The sequence below is a fragment of the Aspergillus welwitschiae genome, assembly GCF_003344945.1.
Source record: "Aspergillus welwitschiae strain CBS 139.54b unplaced genomic scaffold BDQ94scaffold_24, whole genome shotgun sequence".
In the NCBI taxonomy this organism is placed as follows: Eukaryota; Fungi; Ascomycota; class Eurotiomycetes; order Eurotiales; family Aspergillaceae; genus Aspergillus; species Aspergillus welwitschiae.
In genome coordinates, this window is record NW_020798718.1 from 385,598 (window position 1) to 412,298 (window position 26,701).

The 26,701-nt window shown below is 52.5% G+C and overlaps 9 protein-coding genes across 9 annotated transcripts; 5 read left to right on the forward strand and 4 right to left on the reverse strand.

Annotated features, from left to right (window-relative positions):
• Positions 1-225: 225 nt before the first annotated feature.
• BDQ94DRAFT_172190 (FAD-dependent oxidoreductase) lies at positions 226-1,840 on the forward strand (the record flags this gene model as incomplete). The annotated part of the gene is made up of 5 exons (XM_026771913.1): positions 226-333; positions 418-605; positions 664-827; positions 881-1,184; positions 1,243-1,840. The coding sequence occupies 5 exons, from the start codon at positions 226-228 to the stop codon at positions 1,838-1,840; spliced, it is 1,362 nt and encodes a 453-aa protein (XP_026624444.1).
• A 102-nt stretch (positions 1,841-1,942) lies between these two features.
• BDQ94DRAFT_61287 (putative cytoskeleton assembly control protein Sla2) lies at positions 1,943-6,387 on the reverse strand. The gene is made up of 12 exons (XM_026776169.1): positions 6,078-6,387; positions 5,951-5,997; positions 5,870-5,887; positions 5,700-5,775; positions 5,472-5,629; positions 5,329-5,409; positions 5,216-5,273; positions 4,980-5,164; positions 3,873-4,924; positions 3,670-3,819; positions 2,396-3,610; positions 1,943-2,337 (listed from the first exon to the last, which is right to left on the reverse strand). Exons 1-12 carry the CDS (start codon positions 6,083-6,085, stop codon positions 2,251-2,253), a joined length of 3,135 nt encoding a protein of 1,044 aa, XP_026624445.1. The 5' UTR covers positions 6,086-6,387; the 3' UTR covers positions 1,943-2,250.
• Positions 6,388-7,036: 649 nt separating this feature from the next.
• BDQ94DRAFT_160688 (uncharacterized protein) lies at positions 7,037-9,934 on the reverse strand (the record flags this gene model as incomplete). Its single annotated transcript, XM_026769248.1, has 2 exons — positions 7,037-9,347; positions 9,441-9,934. 2 exons carry the CDS (start codon positions 9,932-9,934, stop codon positions 7,037-7,039), a joined length of 2,805 nt encoding a protein of 934 aa, XP_026624446.1.
• A 1,531-nt stretch (positions 9,935-11,465) lies between these two features.
• BDQ94DRAFT_172193 (alpha/beta fold hydrolase) lies at positions 11,466-12,449 on the forward strand (the record flags this gene model as incomplete). Its single annotated transcript, XM_026771914.1, has 1 exon — positions 11,466-12,449. The coding sequence occupies one exon, from the start codon at positions 11,466-11,468 to the stop codon at positions 12,447-12,449; it is 984 nt and encodes a 327-aa protein (XP_026624447.1).
• Positions 12,450-12,645: 196 nt separating this feature from the next.
• On the reverse strand, positions 12,646-14,370 carry BDQ94DRAFT_172194 (MFS transporter; the record flags this gene model as incomplete). The annotated part of the gene is made up of 5 exons (XM_026771915.1): positions 12,646-12,784; positions 12,836-13,000; positions 13,098-13,750; positions 13,818-14,207; positions 14,257-14,370. 5 exons carry the CDS (start codon positions 14,368-14,370, stop codon positions 12,646-12,648), a joined length of 1,461 nt encoding a protein of 486 aa, XP_026624448.1.
• A 1,760-nt stretch (positions 14,371-16,130) lies between these two features.
• Positions 16,131-20,300, reverse strand: BDQ94DRAFT_160691 (proteasome regulatory particle lid subunit RPN3; the record flags this gene model as incomplete). The annotated part of the gene is made up of 5 exons (XM_026769249.1): positions 16,131-16,292; positions 16,351-17,569; positions 18,226-18,368; positions 18,436-19,733; positions 19,805-20,300. 5 exons carry the CDS (start codon positions 20,298-20,300, stop codon positions 16,131-16,133), a joined length of 3,318 nt encoding a protein of 1,105 aa, XP_026624449.1.
• Positions 20,301-20,966: 666 nt separating this feature from the next.
• Positions 20,967-21,996, forward strand: BDQ94DRAFT_61368 (uncharacterized protein). The gene is made up of 3 exons (XM_026776170.1): positions 20,967-21,116; positions 21,173-21,535; positions 21,598-21,996. The coding sequence occupies exons 1-3, from the start codon at positions 21,052-21,054 to the stop codon at positions 21,905-21,907; spliced, it is 738 nt and encodes a 245-aa protein (XP_026624450.1). The 5' UTR covers positions 20,967-21,051; the 3' UTR covers positions 21,908-21,996.
• Positions 21,997-22,852: 856 nt separating this feature from the next.
• Positions 22,853-25,151, forward strand: BDQ94DRAFT_180463 (putative transcription initiation factor TFIID subunit 12; the record flags this gene model as incomplete). The annotated part of the gene is made up of 2 exons (XM_026773626.1): positions 22,853-24,831; positions 24,897-25,151. Exons 1-2 carry the CDS (start codon positions 23,257-23,259, stop codon positions 25,149-25,151), a joined length of 1,830 nt encoding a protein of 609 aa, XP_026624451.1. The 5' UTR covers positions 22,853-23,256.
• Positions 24,981-25,926, forward strand: BDQ94DRAFT_147404 (uncharacterized protein). The gene has a single exon (XM_026767011.1). It carries the CDS (start codon positions 25,378-25,380, stop codon positions 25,681-25,683), a length of 306 nt encoding a protein of 101 aa, XP_026624452.1. The 5' UTR covers positions 24,981-25,377; the 3' UTR covers positions 25,684-25,926.
• Positions 25,927-26,701: the final 775 nt, after the last annotated feature.

Sequence of the window (26,701 nt, forward strand, 5' to 3'; positions counted from 1 at the left end):
GGCCACTGCCCTGTGATCCGGTCACGTCCGAGGCCGAATAGACGCTCCGTAGGAAAAAGAAATGGATGGATACACAACCATTAGCAAAGGATAAATACCACAATGGCTCCCAGAGCCCTTTCAGAGGGGCTCTGTGCAACTGAACGCCGATTTACCTACCCAAGTATTCCGCAGCCCACCTGCTGCTTTCTGTAGTTATCTGCCAGGAAAACAGAAAGGGACACCATGAGAGTCATTATCATAGGAGGGGATGTTTCGGCTTTCGTGTGCGCAATTACTTGTCGGCGAGACAATCTGGACGTGATCGTGCTCGAGTCTGGTCAGGATACTGAGGTACCACGAAACTCCCATCTTGAACTGCGTCCGACCACCAATCATCAAAGATAGACCCTGCTTACCCGGATATTCTTACTTTAGACTCCCCCGGGCATCCAGATTCCGCCTAACGGGACTTATCTTCTCCGCCGATTAGGTTTGCTCGATGCAGTGCTCGAGAAAGGTGATATCGTCCAGACGATCGATTTCCGGCGATATTCTGATGGAGGAGTGATTCGATCAATGCCATGCGGGGAGGATACGTGTCGCATATATGGAGGGCCATGGATGTAAGCTATTTCTGCTGGTCGAACGCTCATGAACTGGAATTGTGCTGACTGTATGAAGAACGATTCATCGAGAAGATTTGCGCCAGATCCTACGCGACAGGGCACGGAAACTGGGTACTGAGATCCGGCCTGCCACAGTGCGAGAAGTATACAGCGAGACTGCAGAGGTAATCTTAGAGGATGGAGAGAGTCTACAAGGCGACGTGGTGATCAAAGCAGATGGTAATTATACTATTAATTGCAATACACACTCCACCTCTAACTCACGATACCAGGCAACATAGCCAGCAAATCCCTATCTCAAGAAACATCCTCACCAAGCACAGCGACAGAAACAGAAACCATCTACCAAACGACCATCTCACGAAAACACCTCGAAGCCCTCAACAACCCTAAAATCGACGAACTCTGGCAAGGAAGACACAGCACCACAGCCTGGCTAGGACCAAACCAGCACGCCATATTCTACCCCGTTCGACACGGCCAAACATACATCCTGAACATATACCATACCAACACTGACAGCAAATCCACAACCATCCCAACCGCCCAGGAAATCTGCACAGGCTGGGACAACCGGTTCGTCAACTCTCCTCCTCAGTTCTCTCCAAAACATAGCATAACTAACAACATATAGCCTCCAGACCATCCTCTCCCTCAACTCCACCCTAAAACCCACCACACTCTCCTACCACAACCAAGCACCAACCCAACCCCCTCCACAATCCCTCCTCACCCACCTCCCCACCCAAAACATCCCAATTCCACCCCACCAAGCCCAAGAAACAGCCACAGTCATCGAAGACGCCCTCACCCTCAGCACCCTCCTCAGCCTCTACAACCAACACCAACACCAACACTCATACCAATCCCACCTCCCCTCCCTCCTAGCCCTGCACGCAACCCTGCGCTCTGCCATAACTACCCAGAAAATCCATTCCGCCCTCTCCACCCTACGCGCATTCCAGCTCGAGAACGGCATCGCCCAGCAAGCGCGGGACTGGGTTCTCAGCGGGGCGGGAATAACGCGGGATACTGATGGGTGGTGGAAAGTAATGTCGTCGCGACAGGAGGGGGTACTGGGTGGTGGGATGGAGTTGGTGGATGAGACGGGGAGGGCCTTTTGGGAGTGGAAGAGGGCGAGGGGGGTTGGTTTGGGAGAGGGGAAGGGGTCGTCTGGGAGGTCGAGTTGTGGAATTGGGGGGCTGAGGAGAAAGTGGTATGCTTGGTTTTGATATTGAGTTTTGGGAGATTATTAGTTGTTTTTGTGGGTGTCGGGTTTGTTCATCAGGGTGTGTTGCGTTGTCTTTAGGTTTTACTAAGTATGGGAGTATGAATAAAATGATCTTATGATATGGGTGGATTCCACTGAGTAACGAGTCTGGGCAAATTACGCTGTAAAGAATTAAATGCTGAGAATACAGATTACTGAGGACGTCCTTGCGATCTGGTTATATACAGTACAACGATAGCTCGGAGCATAATCGCCCAAACACACGCATGGCTGCTACTCTTGGTATATCCAACAAACAAGCAATGTCACAGAAAACACAAACCGAATAGAACTGCAGCAAAGCCAGGAGACCTGGACATCCCAGTCTGCTTCCACCCGCTAAAACCATGGCAAAAACATGCTGGCAGCCACTTAGTCCTCCTGGTAAGAAATCTTCCGCATCTCTCCCAGGCGTTGACGAGCCCGAGAGAGGCTGTTCTCCAGTTGGAGGATCTCGACCTGAAGGGGAAAGCCATTAGCATAAACCCGTTAACGAGAAGATTAAATATCGACGTACCTGCTGCTCCATCTCCCGCACCTTAAACTCGTGGGAGCTGAGCTTCGTGTAATCCACCGCTTCGGAATCATCCTGGTTCTTCTCTTTGATGATATCCTGCACCTGGCGCACCAGAGCTCGGCAGGCCGCACCAACAGCCTTGCTAGCTGTCTCAAGGCGATCCTGCGACTTGCTCATGAAAGTGGCCTTGACACGACTGGCTGCCACCAGCTGCGCCGTACTGGCTGCCACATCGTTACTAGCGACGATCAATTGCTCAGGGGAGTTGCGACCCGAAATGACACCATCGGCGGTCTCAATCAAGGTGTTGGTCGAGCTGGCGACCGCCTTGGCGGCCGAAATCAGACCCTCAGTCCAGCGGTTGTTCTTCTTGTAGAAAGCCGTCCGCGAAGAGCTACCGCGGCCCTCCCGGACAATCTCTTGCTGCGACGCAGTGGCCGCCTTAATGAGTTCGGCGATGGCGTTAGTCACTGCAATAGCAGCCGCCAGGATGACATCGTTGATCCGGAGCTCATAGGTGCTGAAGCCATCCCGAGGCTTGTTCTTGAGCTTGGCCAGTCGCTGGGCTGCAGCATCAATAGCATCCGCCGCCCTGGTGAGTTCTTGGTCAACCAAGTCGCCCAAATCGCCATTGGTGGCAATCTTGGCACTCTTCGGCGCAAACGCATCAACCAGCTTCGAGAGAGTCTGCAAGTCCCTCTGCACTTCGAGGTTGTTGTTGATCACGACATCGGTCTTTTGCAGCGCCTCTAGTCCCTCGAGACGGAAAGACTGCAAGCCTCGGAAGAACCGCACGGTCGCCTGGGCGGATTTGCGGGCTGCGTTGACCAGCTGATCCGCACTCTTGTCGTCGTTGGCGAATCGCGTTAATCCCTTGGTGTTGCTCAGCACGTCGGCCACGGAGCCAGAGAAGATGGATACAGTCCGGATAATTTCCGCATGCGTGCTGTTGGGCCCGTCCGCAATGAAGTTGTTGAAGGCCGTAGAAAACTCGGTAGCCGAGGCCGAAGCTTTCTCAATCTGCGAAAGCACATACGGCGGAGAGGCGTTCTGGTTACCAGCCTGCATGGAGGAGTCCAGCTCATACAGAGCATCATCCACACGCTGGACACCCGTCTGGAGAACCGAATCGATGATATCGTTGATCTTAGAGACGGTGCCGTGCAGAACGGTGTCAATCTGCGAGTCCAGCGCGTTGTCGACATCACCTTGACTCTGTTTGCGTCAACCTGTTAGCTCGACATACCATCATGTGTTTTGTGGTGACCACATACCAATTTCAGCTCCTCCAGTTCCATCAAAGCCTGCTCCATTCCCGACTTGTACACTTCGATCTCCTCGTCCTTTTCGCGTAGGGCAAGGTCGTGGTCGCCTGCGCGCTCCGAGGTCTTGTTGGAGACTTCCTCCAGGGCGCGAGACTTGTTCTGTGTCCAGAGTTAGAAACTACAATCAGGAAACCCGGGCAGGGCAAACTTACCCGGAGAGCCTCCTCCAAGTCCGCCATTTCTCTGTTGTATTTCGACAACAGTGTCGAGATCTCCGTGCCCTTGGAACGTTCCGCATTCTCAGCTCGCTCGAGGGCGAAGCGAAGTTCCCGCTTGACCTTCTCCAGCTCTTCTTTGTTGTTGCCGGTCAGACGGTCTCTGTCATGCAGTGCGCGGTCTCGCTCGCGAATCATGTCGGCCAGCTCAAGGTTCTTGGTCTTGAGCTCACGCTCAAGCTTCTCACGGCGCTCAATAGCCTCCTGTGCCGATGCTGCCTTCAGCTTAAGACTCTTCGTCGTCTGCAACAGGTCGAGGTGCTCCTGGCGGAGTTGAGAGTAAAGCTTAGCCAAGGCTTCATACTTGGACCGCCACGTGTTAACCTGCTCCTGCAACGCCCGGATCTGCTCGTCCTTCGAAGCATTCTGCATGTTGAGGTTGGAGTTCAAGTGGTTCATTTGTTCCTCCAGGTCCTTGACTCGACGGTCATACTGTTGCAGCATCAGCTGGTCACGCTCGTACTGGGCGCGGGCATTCAAATTCTCCTGCTCAAGCTCGGCCAAACGGCCTTGGGTCTGTGTCTGGTACTGATCGCGCAAAAGCTGTTCCTGAGCGAGGCGCTGCTGCTCGGCCTGGAGGCGCTGTTGTTCCTCGAAGTCGCGCTGAGCCTGCTGCTGCGCGAGAAGTTGTTGCCGCTGCTGATCCTCCCATTGCTGCTGCAAGCGGCGTTGCTCGGCTTCATATTCTTCTTGCTGACGCTTGGCTTCGGTGGTCCAGAAATCGCTGATGGGCTCCGGCTCTGCTGCAGTCATCTTGGGCGGCGGCGGAGACGGCTGGGGCTCGGGTTCCTTGACCGGTCGCTTCGGCAGAGCTGGACGTTCGTCGTCTTCCGACAGCAAGTTGGGCGGGTCCTGTGGCAGCTTGGGGACGGTGATCAGACTAGTGAGATACCGCAGGTTCGAACATTCGTAGTAGAAACGGACGAGGCGGTAGTGCTGTGCGTCATAACGGCCGCGGAGAGGTTCAAGTGCTTCCGTATCGCCAGTTGCTAAGCCAGTCCACATTAGTTTCCATTAGATCATCGGAAAGAAGAACAAACGTACTTGTGTGCATAGCCCGCAACATGCTGGTGATGAACTTGTAGATGCCGTAGCTCTCCTGCACCAGAGGGACCAGCGCAGAGATGCGACATTCATTGTTGGTGCCGGATTGGAAATGAGAGAAGATCAACTTCTGGAAAGCATCGATCTGATCTTGCAGTGTCATGAGATCGGTAATTGCCTCATACCTAGACAATCGTCAGCTGGGCACATGGGCATCGGTTGCACATTCGACATACCCTTCATTGGGGTCATTGGTTGTCTTCAAACTGATATACTCTTCATATTCGAACAGGCCTAAATCGATCAGTACCCATGCGAGGGGGGTGGGGCGTCGTATTGGTGTCCTAACCGTTGAATTCGGGATGGTTGCGGTGAAACGCCAGCTTCGACTCGAGATAGAAGACGTATTCGCGAATGAGGGGGCCGTATCCTATTATTCCAGCTCCACGTCAGCTATATTCCATCTTCCTCCTGATAGGAAAATGTACGGACCTCGGATACCATCTCCACCGACACCGCGCATCAGACTATCGACCCAATTGACATGCTGCTGTGCTTCACGGACCACGATCGGGTGACCTTCTTGTAGCACCTTATGTATCGTGATGAGCGCCTTGAACGTCTGGACTTCGTCGGCAAGGACAGGTTGACTAAATGGGAGAACGATAAAGTCAGCTGATGCATGGAACTGACATACAGACACAAAGCGGGCAGACATACACTTTCATGCCAGCCCAGAAGGCGCTGGATGATTTATGATCCCATGTGTACACGATGCAGCTCCGAACATGTTTCCCTGGGCGTGGATTAGTGTTGGTTCTGTTGGTGTGGCCGGAGAAGAGCTCCGTCGATATGACACAAAGCTTGGGAGGGGAGGGGAGAATTCGTACGTTTCGGGGCGGTTTCCTCTGTGATTGTAATATGATCAGTCCACTAGTAAGCATCAGGGGAGCACTGCAGCTGTGACTTACCGATGCTCGTGGCTTTGCGAATGTTAATCGCCAAATCAGTCTCCGTGCTGGTTTTCAATGGATCATGTCAGCAATTCCATCATAGAGCACAACAAGCGCACGGACAGCCTCGAAAATTATCACGTACCGACTCATGGTGATGGTTGCGAAGCTCTGGATGGGTTTAGATCAGGGGAACAGAAGACGGAGAGATGCGGCGGGAGCCGGTGGGCCCGTAATGCGGACAGCGCAATCAGCCAGTTAGTTGCACGGGGAATGCGCTATCCTCAAGAAAGGAGAGGGGGGAAAGAGGGAGAGATGGGAATAAGTGGACAGGGCAAGGATTGAGAAGAGCAATGGCCACCCACGCGATCGTCCAGCAGGGTCCGTCACAACAGGAAAAAAGAGAGAGGAAGAACTTAGTAGAGAGGGAGTGAGTGAGGGGAATAAAAAGGCAGGTGGACTGAAATAGCAACAGGCAAGAGACAAGCAAAGGCGAGATGACGTCCGGAAGGGAAACTGCCACCGCGGCCGGTTCTTGGCACCGCCGCCCGTTCCTCACAGGGACTCGTCACCTCCTGGATCTACTCCAAATACTAAGAAAGGGTTCGCTATCCACCGGAACTCTCCTAGGCAGCGATTTTGTCGCCCAATCAGTCAACCCTGCCCAATTTGGCCACCAACAGGCTACACTAAGTATATAGACGGCTACTGCCTACAAACAGATAGACATTAATGAGGAATTGTTCTGCTCTGAATTACTAAAGAACCTTCCATCTATGAAGCAATCAAAACCAACTAAAATATACGACTAGAATGGGGAGTTTGACACCAGATCGCAATCGACGCCAGACACTGTCAAGCACGCTCAAGAACCAGCTGAGAGGGTATACCATGGGTGAGAAGCCAAGGAAAGGAACCATCATCCAGCAACCACGGCACCGGCTCGGTTCAACGCTTCCCTGTCCATATGAAAACGCCCGTTCCTGTAGAGACCGCTCTGCACTGCAGAGCTTCCCGTTATGCATTGCCAAGGGTAAATGCGACATCACTCCGTTATTATGATCCCCGTATCCTTCTGCTTGTATGCCACTAATGTGTTCTTCCTCACGGAATAATCCCGTCCGTGGCGGAGAGGATTTCCATGCCATGTTTCTCCGTGTCAAGTCTGGGCTTTGAATCTGGAGCAGTAGGTCCTGGCTCAACCGGCTCGTGCTCACCTTCACCATCCTCACTACTGCGAGTGGCAGCCGACTCTCCTAGTTTCGTTGACGAGGTGTAGCCTTTGGTGCTCGACTCGGTTGTCAATGCTCCCTCAGGAGTTAGGTCCACCACAGGGCTGTTCGGCCCCGAATCGTATGGAGCCTCGACCACAAGTAACTCATCTGACCTAGCCCCTTCCGCCTGGGGTTGGTAGAGTGGTTTCCGTCTAGGTAGAGGTGGCTTGGGAACAGGCCTCTTGTTCTCCCTGTCCGACTTCTGCTCGGGAACATTCGACATCGCCACCGGTTTCCGCTTGGGAACCGCTACGGTATTCCTCTTATAGCCCACCTTGTCAGGACGCGGCAGTGGAGTCCCCGGGGGTGGAAGTGGGTGTCCGCGCCCTATCGGCTGCTCCGGGGTGCCTGCAGGACGAGACATATCGTGAGCGGAGCTAGACTCGCCTCTGCCAAACATGTTCCATCCCCACTTCTTAGCCACGGAGGTGGCCGTATTCAACGGGCCAGGCGATTTACTCTCTGTGGGGGTGGCAGAGGTGATTGACCGAGTCAGTGTTTCGAGTGTGCTGCGTCGTCGCGACTTGTTGCTCGCCAGAGACGCAGTAGAACCACTCTCAATACCCCGGAGGTTGTTCGACGAATCACTTCCACGGTGAATAGAGGGCGGCCGGGTAGGCAACTCACTCGCAGACTCATCAAAGCTCCCGGATGATTCGACGATGGACGGATCTCGACTCTGGGTTGCACTATCCGGAACCATATGACTAGCAACCGGCGGAGAGCTTGCAGGGGTCTTCTCTGGCGAACCAGGAGCTGACCGGGTAGATATTTCGATCATAGCACTGGTGGCATTGCTCTTCTCTTCACTCGTAGTTTCGGACAGAACCCGATCCATCTTCCCGTGGTCAGCTGTCAGAACGGGATCGGCGGCATTAGAGAAGGTCTGAGACCGAATTACTCGCGGGGGCGAAGTGCCGAACTTGTCAACCGCAGAAGATAGAGCGCTAGGGCTGATGTTCTCTAAATCCCCTATAGAGGCCTTGGAATTCTTGCGGGCCTTTAAGGTGCCATTGCCTGATTCGGCAAGCGCAGGGGCGCTCATGGTGCGATCATCCTTCATCTTCAGTACTTCAATCGACTCCTCTTTGGTGCTGCCTGGAGGCTGAATCTGAGCGCCGGATTCATCGGGAATATCTGCTTTCATATCAGGTTTGGGTATCTCTCGCTCCCAGATACCACCGCGGAATCGCTGTGATTCAGTGTCCATGAAGGGGATGTCGTCCCAAAACGGCTGAACCAGGCTCTCAGCAACAGTTTCCCGGATGCGACTCTCAATGGTACGCAGGATTATGCCGTAAGTGATCTGCTTGGAGCTAACGATTGGTTCGATGTCCATATCCATGTCGGGCATGGATTCAAAGGATATCCAGATTCTGTTACTCGGAGGAGGCTTGAAGCGGATCAGCAAATGACCCTCCAGCTTCTTCAGCACAACCGCCAGTACAATGTCGACTTCCCTGGCCTTGAAGCGCTGACCCAAGTCAATGCGCACAGTTGCCGAAATCTCCAGGCGGAAGTTGCCCGTATACTGAACATCCGTCTCTACGCAACAGTTGCCGTCGACCGTCAGGTCCTTGAGCCTAGGGTTGATGATAAAGGGTGCACCCTCCCCCATGTCAATCTTTTGGAGACCGATCTTGCTGATGAAGTTGGGCTTGTTGACGCGAGAGATCTTCTTGGTGACCTTCTTCCGAATGAACTCTTCCATTTCCGGTGTCTTGTACATGGCCAGGAACAACCTGCCCAGCACCGCGTTGATCCATCGCGTTTGCAGTTGCTCCTCGGATGAATGCAAGCGCTGAACCAGGGTGACAATGTGTTTGACATCGAACGCCTGATGCTTGGGAGGAGCATCTGGAGAGTTCCACATACGGGCCTGATTCTGGAGCATGGCGAAATAAAAGTCCTCCTTTTCGGATAGGTTCTCGGAGAAGAGAAAGAAAGGCGGCGTAGGTCCTCCAAGGTCACCCAGCGACTCCAGTCGTCGCGAGAGGCAGATGGCGTTTCTCTTTAGCCACAGTTCCCCTTCAGGGATCGGACCCTCCCCACCATGTATGCTGACATCGTGGTGGGCAAGCGAAATAACATAGCGGACTTCCACCTGGTTCGCATTATCGTAGAGCATCAAATGGCCATGTCTAGTTTGCGTCGAATGTTAGCATCAGTCTTGGTTTCTACCGCAGCACAGAATAGAAAGGACTCAAGCGGAGGCGAGGAAGGGTCGAAAATACCGAAGAACAATATAAAAGACATTACGCGCCCGCTTCCCATTCTTGGGGTTATTTTTAGCCGGCTCGATCGTCGGCGCCTGTTTCCGATCGAACAAACTCCTATACATCGCCTGATAAACGCTCGTGCTCTCCGCGGCGATCACCTCACCAGCCGGGGTCGTCCTCTCGGGCGGCCGCCCATTAACACCGCCGGGGACATATTCCCGACAAACGGCAAAATAACCAGCGGCGACATCGGAGTCATGGGTACGATGAAACTTCTCGGCCAACTCATCGGTTCCAGATTTAAGACTGTAATGATCATCGGTCGGACGGCGCAGGGATGTGGAGGAGGATTGGGGTTGGCATGATTTCTGATCGGAGGTGAGCGGCGGGGAGGGAGCGGCAGTCGGGAGGGTCAGATAGACGAAGAGATAGACCAGCGACAGGACTAGCGGGAGGAAGGTAAGTCCGCCGAGGACGTATATGAAGAGAAAGCTGGCGTAGGAACCCATTGGGGTGGGGAGCCGGACGTTCAAATGGCCAGCGTTAACAGCACCTCCATCATCATGAGGTAAAACGAAAGACCAAGTGGCAGGCGAGCGGGCGGCAGGCAGCGAAAAGTGTCGAATCTGGAGCAGGGAAGATAGATGAGGACCAGCTCGAATGTATAAAGGGAGAGGGGTGGGGGACAAGGGAAGTTAAAGGACAAGTGTAGTATACCTGGAGTGTATGGGTGAAGGAGATAAATTAGGGAGGGAGGGCAAGGGGGGAAGGAGGGAGATGAAGAAAGGAACCAACTTTAAGATGATGTTGTAAGTTGGAGGTGGATTGTTGCAGAGTGACAGTAGCACCTTTCCTAGTTGGGGCAGCAGACAAGTCCTTGGAACTCCGCGGTTTCCGGGTGTTCTTCACCAGTCACTAAGAGGTCACTAGCTGGTAGGCAGCACACCTGTTTAGTGACCAGCGGAGTACTTGGGAACTACTTACTTCCATCGATCATGACGGAATGCCGTGGGTCCGGGAAGAACGTTGCCCCGCGTTCCTCACCACCTGATGGTCCCGTGATCCGCCCGAGGCCTGCAGATCGTTTAGCTTATCGGCACTCGTTAAACTACTTAGTATCGTGAAAGAAGTTGCCAGTTCATCGCGGAGATTAAGTATTGACGATTGACTTGCTTGATGCAAGATGGGAGGAAAAGCAAGTACAGGTTGAATCACATGCAGATATCGTGACTTTTTGACTTTTGTTTGTTTGTTTTCCCAGCATAGTCGTAACCATTAGGTATTAGGGGACGCAACTCTGGTTTCCACGGAACCTTAATCCTGGCTTCGTCTGCACACGAGCTTGTCGCGTCATCAGGGACATCCTAGATCAACTAATTGATGGCTAAACCCGAATGTTCTTTGCAAGATGGGTATCAGCGAGGGGACGACAGTCAAGAAAGGCAGAAGACTTTTACAAAGTATCATTACCGTCAGGTAACTAGCACATGCCAATGTAACAGCGGGTTGGGAAATGTTACCTAGGCCAATCCTTACCAACACTAGTACTTCCGATCAGTCTCTAAATACCTCAAGCATCGATGTATGGATAGCTAGTAATATCCGTATGAGTGAGTATATTCAACATATCTATGAAATACCCCGAAAAAATAAATACGAGATCCAGCAATTTGCTAATCAGTTGATCTGACGCTGTCCAATAACTCAGCCTTAGGGCTGTCATACTTCCGGCGTACAAGCACTTTGATTGGTCCACTCGTTTCGGGCGGGCCCTGCCTCAGGCTGCGCCATCCTTCATCCCAATTAGTATAGAAAACAGATTTGTATAGTAGTAGTAGTAGTAGCTGGTCAGCATCACCCACGTATATAAAACCCCAATTCCTCTCTCCCTTTTCCTCTCATCTACTCCATCCCTCGAGAATTCTCTGCCCTGAACTTCAATCACTCTATATCCCTCTCTCTTCTATCGAATTTCTCCATCATACATTTCCCCATATACAGCCCATCGCCTATCCGCCACAAAACCGTCACCAAGACACAATGACAACAACCACAAAAACCAACCTCATCACCCTCCCCACCAAGCCCACCGCTCAACTAAGCTACACCTTCCACCCCCCGTCCACCCAATCATCTAACAACAAGATCCTCCTCGTCTTCCTCAACGGCCTCGCAGCCCCGCAAACCTCCTGGGGTCCCGTCATCCACCACCTGCAATCCACCCACCCCCATAACCTCCCCGCCATCCTCACCTACGATCGCTACGGCCAAGGCCAAACTCCCTCCCGGGACCCGGCCGACCAGAACGCCCCTGACCCAAGCCACGGGCACGACATCCTCTCCGCCCTGGACGACCTCCACCAACTGATCCAGCAGATAGCCAAACTCCACCTGCACACATCAACATCCGCCCCAGATCGAAATCTAATCCTAGTAGGCAATTCCCTCGGCTGCGCTCTCGCCAGACTCTACGCCCAAACATACCCGGGCACTGTGTCCGCCCTTCTCTTGCTCGACAGTATCCTGGCCAACTCGGATTTCGTGTCCGTATTTCCGGATCCTACTGCGCCGGACTTTATTCCGCCGCAGGAGGAAGATGGCATCTCTGCTCAAGATCTGATTGTGGCGCGGGCTATCGCAGGGAAAGTCTTTCATCCCTCTGTGGGGAGTAAGGAGGGTCTATCGAGGAGGAATCTGGCCGAGTTGTTGCCTGAGAGTGATGGGCCGAGATTGGTGGGGCCTGATGATGAAAGGGGGCCTTGGGTCACGGTCATTGGACATAATGGGAAGGCTTTTGCGGAGGAAAGTGTGAGGATGACCGGCGGGAAGGTGTCTGGGAGGGTGTTTGAAGTATATGTCACGCCGTTTTGGGAGAAGTACCACCAGGGATTGTTGGGGATTACGGATGAGGGAAGGGGAAGGGGCCCACTTGTTGCTGAGGGTGCTGGGCATGTGGTGCAATTGGGGAATCCGGCGTTCGTGGCAGAGGAGTTGGGGAGGTTGTTGGATAGGGTTATGGGGTGATACCTTGGTTCTTGTTCAGATGGCAGCATGAGTGACGTTGAATAGATGTTTCTGTTTCTGTGGGATTGTAGTATAACCAGGCGCTAGTACACTCACTATAAAAATATCTCATGTTATCAAATGCGAATTACCAAGAACGTAAATTGAGATCGATAGCACTCACTAACCTGCAGTCCACTCCACCATCTTCAAGAAGCTAATCATCCCGCGCATATGGACTCCGTCGCCGCAGTGCCACTCCGTATCGTTTCAACAAAATCGGCGCCGGAATGCCCACCACAACCGCGATCAAAGCCAGGAGTGTATTCCCCAATCCGAGGCCGAGATTCCCATACCTAGCTTAATTAGCATGCAACAGGCTTTCAAGATGTCTCGACAACACTCACAACCGCGGCGCGGCTAGTGGCAACGCAAAGGAAAGCAGACTCCGGATGCACATCACCGCCGCTACCGCACTGGCGGCATACTTGGGGTATGTATCCATGATGTACCCAACTATACATTGGATCTCATGTAGCACACCGGCGCCGTAAATGGCTGCGCCGATATTCCTGTGGCTGTCAGTGCATCGATTGTTATACTGGATCTGGAAGGGTTTTCCATACGGCATGATCCAGTGGACATTTGGTCGCGCACTCCATCCCGTACCAGAGAAGGCCGATTGGGATAATCACCGCACCGATCATCAGGGCTGGCAGGCGAAACTCGGGCAGGCCGCGTCCACTATGCTGACTGCACAGCTTCCTGTAGGACCGATTGGCAAGGCGCATTCCAACCTGCGAAGCAAAGGCCATACCCAGGAATAAGGAGATATAGTTGAGGGAGCCGATAGACACGGATTCTCCGTATATGCCTGTCCACACATTGGGGAAGCTCGAAATGAGCAGGTATAGAATCGCGTAGATGTATGCACAATACACACTCCAGACTTGCACCACCGGTTGTGTGGCAAGCAACTTTATTGGTCGGACGAGGCTAAGCCGGAGCAGATGGGGCAGGGAGACGCTGTCGTGGTGCGTGTACAGATTTAGGTTCCCGGTGGTATTCTGTAGACGCTTGCACCGTCTCTGCAGCAGAACTGGAGCATAAGTCTCGCGAAAGAAGGGCAGGCCCAAAATCTGCACCGCGCCAGCCACGAGGGATACAAGATAGAAGCACCATGGCCACGTCGTATATTGCACGAGAAAGCCGCCAGCGATAGGGCTGACGGTCATGCCGATCGAAGGGGCGAGGAGATAGAGGGATAGAGCACTACCGCGCTTGTCAGGCTCAAATAGGTCTGTGGTGAGGCCAGCGCCCATCTTTGGTGGTCAGTACTAGGGCCGTTACTGGAGGCATGGTGAACTGAAGTGACACATAGATACTTACCGTGTTAGCTCCTGCGCCGCCCAGACCAGCTAAAAAACGGAAGCCAATCAACTGGTTTGGGGTTTTTGCAACTCCACATAGAGTGTTGAAGATAATGAAAAACATATCAGTAACCTGAAGGACTATCATCCTTCCAAATACCTCTGACAAAGGCGCCGTAAACAAGGGAACGATTGCCACTCCTAGCAAGTAAACAGACAGGGATATAACGCCCATCGTACTGGACGAGAAGTGGAGATCCTGCTGAATGTTATTTAGGGCTGGGGCCATTATGGCCGAGCTCATGGAAGTCAAAAGAGTGAACAGCGACATGGGAATGATGGTAGCCCATTTCTTGCCCGACGGCCAATTCCTGGGATAGCCCGGGTCCTCGGGACCGTTCCATGTCACCTTAGATGTTAAGTACAAAGCTTCGTCTTGGTGTTTTCAGTTACCTCACCAGATTAGGGTCTTGTTCAGATGGTGGTTGCTCTGTCAAATCTCCGGGTGATGGACTTTGAGGATCCGGAGTTTCGTTGGGATGAGTGTTTATTGCAGCTTCCTTTTCAGCCATTGAAGAACGTGTCTTGATATCAGACGACTAGACTCACACAGTCCCGAGGGAGAGAACAATAGAAATGACCCCGCTATGTCGTAAGAACACGCAAACGCGAGGTAGCAGCAAAGTGAATTGCTTTCGGCGAATCGACCCAGGCTTATTATCCAAGAGCACAACTCGGGCTGTGTTACTGAGGAAAACAGATGGTTAAAGCTGCCAAAGCAAGCTCAATCCATTAGATACTGTGCTTTAATCCTTTGTGCAAGCTCGGTAGCTGCGTTCAGAATGGCAGTTATTCCATAAGTCAGCTCATTAGATCGGGGCCGCCAACGCCTGCATTGGTTGACGCTAAACAATTAGGGTTCGGACAGCGCGCCAACACGGCGGGAAGGCTTCCCTGGCCTGCTATCATTATGCTGGTGCGGTGCGAACAAACTCTGGTGCTTTAGGCAATTTCGATTCCACCAGATTGTCAGTTGACAAGACTGTCTGCAGTATTCCATCAATGACGTGGTTTTCACGACGCCGATCTTGTATGAGCAGAGTAGACAATGATTCATGTAGCTGTAATGCAGCGCAGGTTGCGAGAGCTAATCAACTTTAGCGTAGTTGCCATATTCCTCGTAGTACAAACTGGGAAATCCGAAAGGAGACGTTCAAGCTCACGGCATCTCCAAATGCATATGAGCCGTGTGGTTTCTGCTTTGTCTAAGGGACTTATAGGCTGGACGCGTCAGCAATCTTCTCTCCTAGTAATTGGGCTTGTGCACGTAGTTCATGCGGGCTCACCGCAATGCCGACGTTTCCTCGCCGTCGAATCAGCCTCCTAAATCTTTAGTCAACTCCTGCGATGATTCCGGCGTATTTCACTTCTTGTGCAATAGCATATATCCTGCTTTTTATACTTAGGTATCCAGAGGTGGTTGATGAGCGGGTGTTTGTAGCTTCCTGAGAAACATATTTGTAAGTCAAGCATGCTATTGCCCGACTAGAGAGAGCGTCGGACAGTAACGGCCTGCATCAGCGTCACAATATCAATCTCGCAGCTGCTGTGCTTGAAAAGTTCTAGTTGAAGATCATCATAGCGTCCGGATGGTCCCAGTAATGCCCCAATTGCTCGACGTGAAAAGGTAAGAGCACGAACCGTTGAAGCAGCATAACTTGCCACGAGTAGCTTGGATATGGAACATCTGGCTGTTCAACCTTGTCAGCTATGCAAGACACTTAGAACGTGTATAACAGGTCAGTCCTAGCGGCAGCAAGGGTGGCATTGAGGCCAGTAAACGTGGCTAATTTTCTTCCAACACGAAGGACGTCAATACAATCGAAAGCAGAAAGGACAGACAGATCCTCAGATTCAGAGAGACCAGTTACTTGGTCCGTCGGCATAGATCATGGGGTGGGTGAGTGGGAAAACTCCCCGGTAGGTTCTGGCGACGTCGAAAGGAAGCCCGAATGCATCCATCCACGTGAGCCTGGTTAGTCGTTCGCTGATCTACATGAGCTGTGTCCATCATAGCTCATTCTTACAATTTTGAATATCACTATCAAACGAAAGAGACGACATTACCAATGCAACTGAAAATGAAATTGGGTTATGAATAGTCCTTGGGTCTAGGCTCTCTATCAATAATACAGAAGGTCTACACCAGCAGACTCGCGATAATACAAAGGTAGTGGTACAGGGGCATTGTGTAGCGCCCAATTTCAACAAGGAGAGACTCAAAATGAACGCCAATCCCAAAGCAACGCTGATGGATCATAGCTCAAACGTCTCACTTTCTCCGATTCATGGTCTTCTCGCACATCTGGGCCAATCCAGCCTTGGCGTCGCTGTCAGGGAAGTCAGAAATCGCAGCGACAGCCTTATCCGCATACTCCTGGGCCAGGATACGGGTCTGTTCAACACCGTCGGCCTTGATAACAAGCTCCCGAGCCTGGTGATCAATCAATGTTAGTGTCAAAACTTATTTGTTGCAACTAGGATCGCATTACCTTCTGAACATCGCCGGGCTGGCTGAACTTCCGGCCAACCAACGGGCCAAGCTCTGGGAACTGTTTCCAGGCAAAGAGCAGCGGGGCCGTAGCAAGACCCAGCTCCAGGTCCGCGCCAGCTGGCTTGCCCAACTCAGCCTCGGTCACGGTATAGTCCAGCATATCGTCCACAAGCTGGAACGCCAGTCCCAAGTTGCGTCCGTACTGGTAGGAGGCTTCGACGACCTCAGGGGCGCTGTGACCCAGCACGGCAGTCGACCGGCAGGACTTGCTGATCAAACTGCCCGTCTTCAGGTATGTCTTCTGCAGGTAATACGAGAGGGTGTCGTCCGTGAAAACGGGGTTCTTCTCGTCCGCAGCCGTGTTTTTCAACTGCATGAACTCGCCCTCAACAAGGTTGGTGATGACAGTCGACATCAACTCAATGACCTCCGGGTCCCTCAGCCGCGCGAGAGCGACGGAGGCCCGACCCAGCATGAAGTCTCCCGCCAAAACGGCCATCTTGTTTCCAAATTGGAGGTTGGCAGACGTTAAAGAACGGCGGGACACAGCATTGTCGATGACGTCGTCGTGCAGGAGGGACGCAGTGTGGATCAATTCGGTGATTTCAGCAAGCCGCCGCTGGGTGGGCAGGATGTCCTTGTCGCCGGCAAAGTCGTACGGCGCATCTGCACTACCGGATGAGAGCGCATCCAGGTCCGGATTGTTATCGACGAGGATTGAGGGCGAGCTGATCGGGTCGTTCACTGTTGCGGAATTGTTGTCCGTGCCAGTCTTCCGGGGACACAGCGCCGTCGCCTGAGACATCAGCAGCACCAGAAGCGGCCGCATGTGTTTACCCTCACTGCGGGTGTAGTATTTGGCCACCTTATCCAGTGTAGGATGGCCGGATCCCAGTAGCTGCCGGAGGTTCTTCGTCAAGAATTTGAGTTCCTTTCCTACCATCCGCAATGGGTCGACGGAAATGCCCGGAGGTGCCTTGGGGAGGCCTTTGAAGATGGTCTGAGCTGCAGAGACGGCGGCACCCAGCGGCGACACATCCTTACGTTTTGTCGGGTGATACTTTCGTGATTGAAGCTGGAATTGATTTGCAACCAATTCGTTTCGGAGGCATTGCCAGCAAACTATCGTGGAAGACGTGACGCGTGACGAGAGCACCAGCCCGGATGCCGGCACCGTGCGTGCTTTCATGATTGGGGAACGTGGGAGGCAAGTAGAGCTAGAAGTGAGTCAAACAAAATGCTAGGATCATAATACCGGGAAAGCAAATGATTGAAAGCCGGGCCAGGTCCGGGGCCGCACCAGTGCCTGGATGGATGGATGAGGCGCAATTAACACCCGCCGAAGATTTCGAGACGGAGGTTGCCTCGGGCCGGCTCGGGGCTTTGGGCCCGTCCCTGCCGCATCCAGTTCGCTCTATGCATCTTCACAAGGTCGTCTTCCACCACACCGCATTCTACAGTACTCACTCAGTATTACATACTCACTATCACAGATAATTTGGTTCAATACAGTTCGCATGCTCATGGCTGCAAGGGTTTTCGGATCTATTATGATGGGAAATTACAACAGAAACCCAAGGTCACGCTTCTCCCCCGCCTCGCAAGAGACAATTCGGCAGGCCGGACAGCACTCTACAGCAGAAACCACCTGTGCAACAGTACAAAGGAGTCGGTCCAATGACACATAAGAGACATGGGAGATCACGCCGGCGAAGCTCAATCCTACCCATTGCTTCATACACACCCGAACGACGACACTGCAGATAAGAACACATTGTTGAAAAGCTTCCCTCCGTTCTTGAACACCTAACGGGACGGGATATAACAGGATTACAAACGAAAAGCTGCTGTATGCTTATAACTTCACACCCACTAGATTGCATCGAAATCGCCGCCGGCATCCTCGTCGTCCATGTCTCCTTCCTGGATCTCCTTGGCCAACTCCCGCTCACGCTCCCGTGCCTCCTGCGCGCTCTTCAATTCCAGGCGGTGTTGGTTCATGGGGAACCGCATGGCCTATTGGCAGACTCGTTAGCTGGGTACTCTCTGTGGAGCAGGAACGTAGATTCTCGTAGAAACTCACCTTGACGCTCTCGTCGTGGAGACTCAAGCAAGCTCTGATGCGCTCATGGAACACCTCCCCGGGTTCCCTGGTGGCATAGATATCTCCAACTTCCTTGCTCTTCATGAACCCATGCTCGTGGTCCAAGCTGGCCTCGATCACACCGTCGCGGATGGCCTTTGCCACAATGTACTCGGCAGACTCCTCGCTGTCCAGTCCAAGACGCAGACAAATATCCCGGAGCGAAATGCGAGAGTAGGAGAGAGACATCATGCGAATGCCGGTCTTGATCACGTTTTGCCGCAGACGCAGGATCAGAGTGTACGTACCGTCCTTGCGGAATGTCGCACTGTGGGTGTTGACGATGTTGAGGAACCCGTCCAAGTCACCCACACTCACAGCTTGAACAAGGAGGAAGTAGGGGTGCATGGCGCGCTCAAGTGCGGGCTGTCGGAAAATGGCCCGGTCGGGAATGTCACCCATGAGGAGCTCCACCACAACGAGCAATTTATGAGAAGCCTGGTAGAAACCGCGCGCACTGTGACTAGAAGGCGACTTGCGAGTGGCACCGATCAAGTGACCATGGGCATCGGTGTACTGCAACTGAATGGCCCGGATGCGACCCAAGTAGTAAAGGTACCGGGCAATCTGGTTGTTGGATGCCGATGGGGGGAATTTGTTGTGCGAAATGAGAAGGTCTGCCTGCGAAATGTGAGACGTAGATAGGTAGTTGCGCAGGAGTAGCGTCATCACGGTAGCTTGGGTGTCCACATCCTTGCGAAGCACTGCTGTCCTCAGGGCTGCGAGCAAGGGCTGGCGGATCTTAGTCACGGTGGCAGCAGGAGACGGGGGAAGGGGAGCAATCTGCTCATAAAAGAGAGAGTAGTAGAAGTAGACACGAGCTGCCAGAGAGTCGAGGGTACGGCGGTTAAGCGTCCGCAGACGCTCAATCAGGTTCGTCGAGAACTTGGCACCCAGCTGAATCTCCTTCTTGTCATACAAGAAGATCTGAACAAGGATAGACATGTAGATATCAACCTCGGGCAGGGTCTCCTTGGGAGCAGTCTTGGTCTTCTCTGACTCAATCTCCATCTTCGCGCTGGACTGAGCACCGCCCAGGGCACCTGCTTGATCAAGAGCATTCAATAAGAATGAAGCGGTGACACTTGACGATGAGTAAGTCTCCTCAATAACTTCAGCTAGCACATCACCCGTGATGTGTTTGCGCATGGACGATATCGAGCGCAGGACGCGGAGGGTGAATCTGGGGTCGAAGTGGGTAACGGCTCGTTCGAGGAGGGTAAAGTTGGTCTTGATGTCTACATGAAACGCATGGCAGCATTAGTACGGGAGCGCTGCGCGGATGAACGCCAGGACAGATAAAACCAACCTTGGATGGCCTTGGTCTTGGGATCAACCTCGGGCTCGGCATCCTCGCCCTCATCACCCTCCATGGCGACGTCGCCTTCTTTGTCCGTTCCTTTCTCGCCGGATAACCTGGAACCCTTGGTAGGGGGCACTACAACAGTCATCTTCTCGTCACCCTTGCGGTCTTGACTGGCGTTGAATGAGGATGTAGGCCCACCTGCCGTATCCTCTCCCATCTCAACATCTTCCGAGCCATTCACGCCATTCTCCGTCGGGTCGGACCCGTTGGCACGCGGCTGATCACGCTGCTCACCCATTCCGGAGTTGGCAGTATTATTCGACGAGGCGCCTTTCGTGGTAGAGGCAGCTTTGGCCTTGTTGGCAGCAGCGCGGGTAGGCGCCGGCTTATCTTTATTGGAACTAGAGCTCTGCGAAGTGGAGCGTCCCTTCTCACCGTTAGCAGATGAAGAGGTATCTGACTTGCTGTTCGATCTCAGAGAGCGCCTTTCAGCCGGCATCTTTCGTTGGAGTTTCTTGTCTGATTCTTTTTTTCCAGCTTTGGAGCTCAGGTGAGCACTGGGGACCGCGGTACCGGAGACACAGGAAGGGGGTAGGATGAAAGACCACTATCCAGAGTCCGGGGATGCAGGAATGAAAATGACAAGAGTCACAGCGAGCGAAGCCAAAAGGACCGAGATGCGGGGCGGGGGGGATGATGAAAAATGGGGGATTGGGTTGGAGTTTGGGAGCAGATGGTTGATGAGGTGGTGATGTGATGTCAAGGCTGGCTCTGGATGGACAGCGAGAGAACCAGCACAGGAGCTTAGTCAGTGTCGGGCCAGTTGGGGGATCGAGCTTACCAACGGAGCAACCGGTCAGCTGTGAGACCGGCGTGACGCGCTCTCGGGTTCTGTCACGTCTGGCTAGGAAGCAAGAAAGATCGGGTTGGTGGTTCGGAGAAGAGGCAATGGTCGCGTGGGAAGGGTTTCAATCCGATTGCTGGTAGAGAAGAAGGTCCGAATTGCTGGAGAGTTTCGGTTGCAGGCAGTTCGGGGTTGCGTTGCCACCAAATCCTCATTCCCGGGCAGTTCAGACCGCCTGAGGCAGAAACAGCTGGGAGCTCTGCTTGGCGTGTTTACCCGTGTTGCTTGGACCAGTTACTAGTTTAGTCTATTGATTGTTGTTTCTCCTCCCCCCGCAGCGATAACCAACTAAACTCACTGAAGCACAAGTTCCCTTTTTGCACATCCCTCGACACAGAACAGAAAAATGTCGCTCCTTGAAAGTCATCTAGAGCAGATCTCACTGTCTTCTAATGCCATTGCGGAGCTACCGTATGCATCCCCCTCTCACCTTGCTTCGTACCCGGCATTGATTGTTTCTGCCCCAGGTTTCCCCAACCGCGGATCTTCACCAATGCGCTGCTAGGCCCCCACGATATCACCTCCTTGATTCGAGATACGGAGGCTCATGAACGGGCTCTCTTTCAATCCGATCCCTCCGTCAAATCCGTCGGCTCACAGCGACGTCCCACCCGACGCGGCACGCAGTTTGCGCAGGATTCAGAGGGCGAGTCCATGGCAAGTCGGATTTATTCCGCTAGAGATAACAAGAGTCAATCAGCTGTCGCAAGGGTTCTGGGTGCTGATATGATGGAGGAGATCAAGCGATCCGCTGGCACGTCGAGTAGGGGTCGTGGTGAAGTCAATGTCGACGTTCTACTCCAGGGCGCAGAGATTCTCTGCAATGTCTAGTACGCTCTTCACTCCTCTTCAAGTGCCAAGTCCTGCTTACAATTACTGACTACATGCACAGTCCTGTCGCTGGTGCACATGAGAAAATAGCCAGTCTACGTTATCGTCACGAGTTGATTTCAGGTTCAATTAATGAACTGGAGGCACGTGTGGCTAGAAACACCGCAGAGTTGGAAAAGATGAGCCACTCCTACGGAGATGACTTTGATGAATATGATGGCATCGATTCCACACCGCCCGAGGTGGCTGATGTTACGGATGCAGACCTTGAGCGAGAGATGGCGGAGATCCGCGAGCTGGAGAGAAAGAAACGCACATTGGAAGCCCGTGTTCACGGCATGGAACGAGACCTGGGTGGGTTGTTGGGTTGAGAGCTCGGGAAGCTCTATTCTATTTACCAGTTTAGCGAGACCGTGGTGTCAAGTGCTCACAATGTCGTCTCAATACTCAGAAGGCAGGCCGTCTCCATACAGATACGGTGGACACCGCTATTACTATGGCTGATTCAGACGGCCGTCATTGATACGACAGGAAGTCTCCCTGGAAACAATGTCTAGCCCGACAAAACATCCCAGCTTCGATGGATGCTGTGCGGCTTCTCCCCGCCTTAGCTTCTTTGCCATTATCGCTAGATATGCTGCAGCTTCTAACCCGGGCAAGTCCGGCCACGAAGACTCATCACGACTGCGTGCTTGCGCTTATATCGTCTTTGGCTTTCACCAAGGATGTACCGCGATATCGCCTGCGAAAAATCAGCTAATTCTGGCTAGCCTTTGGGCGCATCATCTCATTGCGACTCATACAGGCATAACGCGGCTATTCTGAGCAATGGATTTGGTACGTTCCACATCAAAGATCTCTATCAGTTTGTGTATAGGCATGGCCAACCCGCACCAATTGAGTGTCCTGGGTTTTTCCAGGGAAAGACCATATCACACAAGGATTTCATGATTTGATGAGGTATCGGGTCTTGTGTTACTTTGTTAAATCAGAAATTATCCTTATTTGAGTGCGCTGTTGTAACCATCACCTAGCCCTGGCTTCATCTCTGTAGAATCAGTAGTCTCCCCTAGAGCCCACCGCACCTTTCTTATTACTCAATTATCCTTGTCTTAGTTACGCAACAGCGTATATAAAAGCGTTTTCTCATCGCACCGTCATCGCTTCGCTCCGTCCGGGAGAGGGGACCGAACCATTAGATGAGTGTTACTCCAGAAATGTCTCATTCAATACGTCACTTTACGGAAGTGTTCAATAGAGCCGAAGTTGTCTGTAAGACGAACATCGGTCAAATTCAGAGATCCTATTGTTGAGCAAGCCTTATAAAGGGGATTGGGTGTTACTCGCTCTCCTCACTTCTTTTGCTGGTTATTCAGAACCGGCAGCGAGCACTCGTGCCAAGCCTCAGGCTCGCCGACCCCCATTAGGATCTCCAAATCTCTCACTTCTTTCCCCCGGTCAACCCTCCCCTCCGCTCCTCCAATCCTCTCAAACGAGGTATAGCTGCGATCTTTGAAAGCCTTCTGCTCCTAGGTCTACTCTTATCTAGACTCGTTTCGTTCGGATAAAAGTTTACCTTCTTTAACGCCTGTCGGGGCGCTCGGGACACGTGCCTGAGAATCCCGTTCTCCGCTATCCCAACAGTGTTATCCAACCTCTCCCCCCCATCGCAGACTTCACTTTCCCCCCACAACGCAGCCCAATCACCATCATCATCGGGATGGACAACTCACAGGCACAGCCCCAGGCTGCTCAACCCCAGGCCCCTGCAGCCCAGCCGATGATGCCGCAGCACTCCAACCTGATCCGAACCGACCAAGTCCAGAAGCTTCCCCATCTCAACGACCAGCAGAAAGCCCAGCACACCCAGCTCGTGCGGACCTTATGGGAACATCTCAATAGTCGGGAACCGCAGACTACCGAGTATCAACAGGCTCATGCGAGACTCACCCAGATATCCCAAAATCTCATGAAAGGCATGCGCGCTTTTCAGCAAAGCCGCCAAATGCAACACCAGCAATTGCAAGCGGCAAACGCAGCGCAACCAGGTCAACCAGTCCAGCGATCGCAGTCGGTTAATCCGCAGAACTTCGCGCAGCTTCTCCCTCAGATTCAGCAGAAAGTCAACACTCTGCAGTTCTTCCTCCCTCCGAACATCAGCAACGAGCAGGCCCAGACCTGGCTCCCCGAAGCCAAACTACGATATGGGATCGCGCTTCAGAAGCAGGAGATCGGACGGGCGCGAATCGCGGATCTCAGACAACAGTTTGCGACGCGTCAGTCTGCGGGAAATATGACTCAGGAGGAGGTGCAGGAGTTCAAGAACCGGCAACTTGCGGCGGAGAAGCTTTACCGCGAGGGAAGCGACTTCCTGAACAAATTCAAGGAACAGCAGGATACCTTCAAGGCCCAGCAACAGCGAGCTGGTGTGCAACAACATGTTCCTGCTCAAGCGCATCCACAGCAAGCTCCTAGTCAAGCTGCGCCCGGTACAGCTGCAGGCCCCGCCGACGGCCGTCCACCAAGCGTCCCCGGCACCATGCATCCAGGCCAGACCCCTACCCCGGCGCCTCACACTATCACATCGGCAGTTTCCGCTGCACGCAACCAGGCGGGACAGACTGCGATGTCGCCTTCGACTTCTCAGCCCGGTCAAACGCCAACCACCCAGGGCGCCACGCCTGCCGTCCCTGCTGTGCCCCAACAGCAACCGCCACAGCAAGCACCCCAGCAACAGCCACAGGCCCCGGTCCAGGCACAGTCACAGCAGGGCCCACCAGGCTCACAGGTCACCTTCACTCAAGTCCCCAATGTCGACGGTTCAACTCCCACTCCTCCTGGGGCTCAGACCATGGTCCAACCTCGTCCTTTGTCTCAGCAGGCTGCCATGGCTCAAGCTGCGCAGAACTACTCTAACAACAACGTTAACAACAATAACATGAATCAGCAGCAGAACGTCACTCAGCCTGGCGCCAACACCCACGCTCACCCCCAGGGCTACATTCCCAACCGCTCTGCCGACACTAACGCGCGTAGCATCAACATGGCCATCCCCAAGAACTTGAATGTGCCTCCTCCAGAGCCCGTCAACATGGCTCCTGCTCGGCCCACGTTATCTGGCGGACCCAGTCACGGTGCAGTGGGTGTGATGAATCAGCCTGCAATCCAGAAACACCCCGGCTACGTGCTCGAGGGTGAAGGTCAGCGCGTTCTGAGCAAGAAGATGCTGGATATTCTCGTTCGTCAGGTCACTGGTGGTGGAGAGGGCGAAGGACTCACCCCCGATGCTGAAGAGGTAAGTCCCGTGATTTCCCAGGATCCTTCTCAGAATCAATAAAAGTCTAATTCCCCTACGTGCAGTTCATCCTTCAGATGGCAGATGACTTTGTTGACGATGTGATCACGGATGCCTGCCGTCTCGCCAAACTCCGCCCGTCCTCGACTCTCGAGATTCGCGATATTCAGCTTGTCTTGGAGCGCAAGTACAATATGCGCATTTCCGGATTTTCCACTGACGACCTGCGTACTGTCAAGAAGCCTCAGCCCACTCAAGGCTGGACCCAGAAGATGTCCGCCATTCAGGCTGCCAAGGTAACCCAAGGCAAGGCCGAATAAATAACGGCGACTTCCTTAATTTCTCATACATTACGACTTTCACGCGCGCGCTCTACTTTCGGTCTGCAATATGAGCCTCGATTCACCTCTCTTACAGACGAGAAAAACACAGAAGATGGGCGTGCACGAATGCACTTGTTCTACCTATCCATTTCCCTCCACAACTCCAAATTCACAACATCAAAACAAAATAAAACAAAAGTGTCTCTAACAGCAACTGCAAGATATGATCAAATCACTGGTTCGAGGTGGCGTTTACGGGAGGCGGCAGGTGGTCTTTTTTTACTCTAGTTTACTCTTGCGATTTACTTCTTTCCGTTCCTCCAACCACGCTCAGTCACATCCTCAACATTCTATTCACAGTGACTCGTTGATGGATCGGAAAGAACTTTTTCAAGCATTTTGCTATGGCGTCATCTGTGTTTTCATTCACCCTCTGGTATCTTCCTTTTGCCCTTTGCAATTCACGCCGCCCTTTTTGTTGTTCCCTTTTCTTTCGAAGCCAAGCTATAGTCATTCTTCTATGGCGTAGTGGTTTTTCTCTTTAATGCACCCTTTTGTCTCTTTTTTCTCTTCCCCCACTTATGATGAACCTTCTCATCTGTTTCTATCTTTTTTTTCCCTTGCCTATTAAGGCTTCTTCCTGCTTACTGCTTACACTGGACTACGGTTGTTTCCCTGCTCGGTTACGCTGGTTGTTCAATTTGTTCATGGAAATACCCACTTAGGCAAAGTAGTGTCGGTGCGAAATGAATTATGACTTGGATTTGTGGGCTGAAAATATTCTCTTTCTCTTCCTTGAAGTTATGAGTATATTGGTGTGGTAAGTGATTGGTATACACAGATGGTATATCTACGCCTCAATTACACAACGTTACGATGAGGCATCAATAGCAGTAAAGCTGTAGTGGTAATCAGGATATGATATTCATTGAACAAAAAAGGCGATGATGGTATCAATTCTCTACTTGCTGTGCGTCTTCTATCAATCTTCTAAAGGAAAGACGAGCTCAATGAGATAAGAGGAATGAAAAAAAGAAAAAAGCAGAACATCAGTGGAAAACACCAACAGAATTAAGTCGCTCGAACCTGCTCACGCGCACAAGTCGCTTCTCCCGTCCATGTATACAATCAAACAGAGGCCCAATGATGCCAACAACCAGACAATGTATGCTAAGCCAAAAGATGTGGAAAGGGCAAGGAAAGAAATATAGTCAGTCAAAGAGTGAAGCTGGTTAAGAATTCCAGAGGTAGGGAAGAATTCAGCAGTATGAAGTTTGCACAAAGGGAACAAAAAATATGAGGAAACAGTAGAAATATTTAATACAGGAAAGTTGGGGGGTCATTTCGAAGCAAGTGGGTTGGTACCAGTTGATTCTCCATGGCCAATGATCAAAATGCACAAGCTAGAAAGCTTTCAGTCAACAGAACGGGCTGTCGAGACATGACACTAGGAAAGAGGAGAGAGAATGAAGACGGACAATAGAATAGAGTGAGAGACAGGTAGTTGATACAAAAGATGTTAAAGACATGATCGAATATTGCTTGCC

What these genes read in the sequence shown, in the direction of transcription:
- BDQ94DRAFT_61287 (XM_026776169.1), bottom strand. An exon ending in CGGTGGAGATGGTATCCGAG is followed by an intron (nt 5,410 to 5,471) that starts GTCCGTACATTT and finishes CTGGAATAATAG; the next exon opens with GATACGGCCCCCTCATTCGC. An exon ending in GTTGCGGGCTATGCACACAA is followed by an intron (nt 4,925 to 4,979) that starts GTACGTTTGTTC and finishes GGACTGGCTTAG; the next exon opens with CAACTGGCGATACGGAAGCA.
- BDQ94DRAFT_61368 (XM_026776170.1), top strand. Translation starts at nt 21,052, where the DNA reads ATGTCGCTCCTTGAAAGTCATCTAGAGCAGATCTCACTGTCTTCTAAT. An exon ending in AATGCCATTGCGGAGCTACC is followed by an intron (nt 21,117 to 21,172) that starts GTATGCATCCCC and finishes TTTCTGCCCCAG; the next exon opens with GTTTCCCCAACCGCGGATCT. An exon ending in GAGATTCTCTGCAATGTCTA is followed by an intron (nt 21,536 to 21,597) that starts GTACGCTCTTCA and finishes CTACATGCACAG; the next exon opens with TCCTGTCGCTGGTGCACATG.
- BDQ94DRAFT_147404 (XM_026767011.1), top strand. Translation starts at nt 25,378, where the DNA reads ATGATCAAATCACTGGTTCGAGGTGGCGTTTACGGGAGGCGGCAGGTG.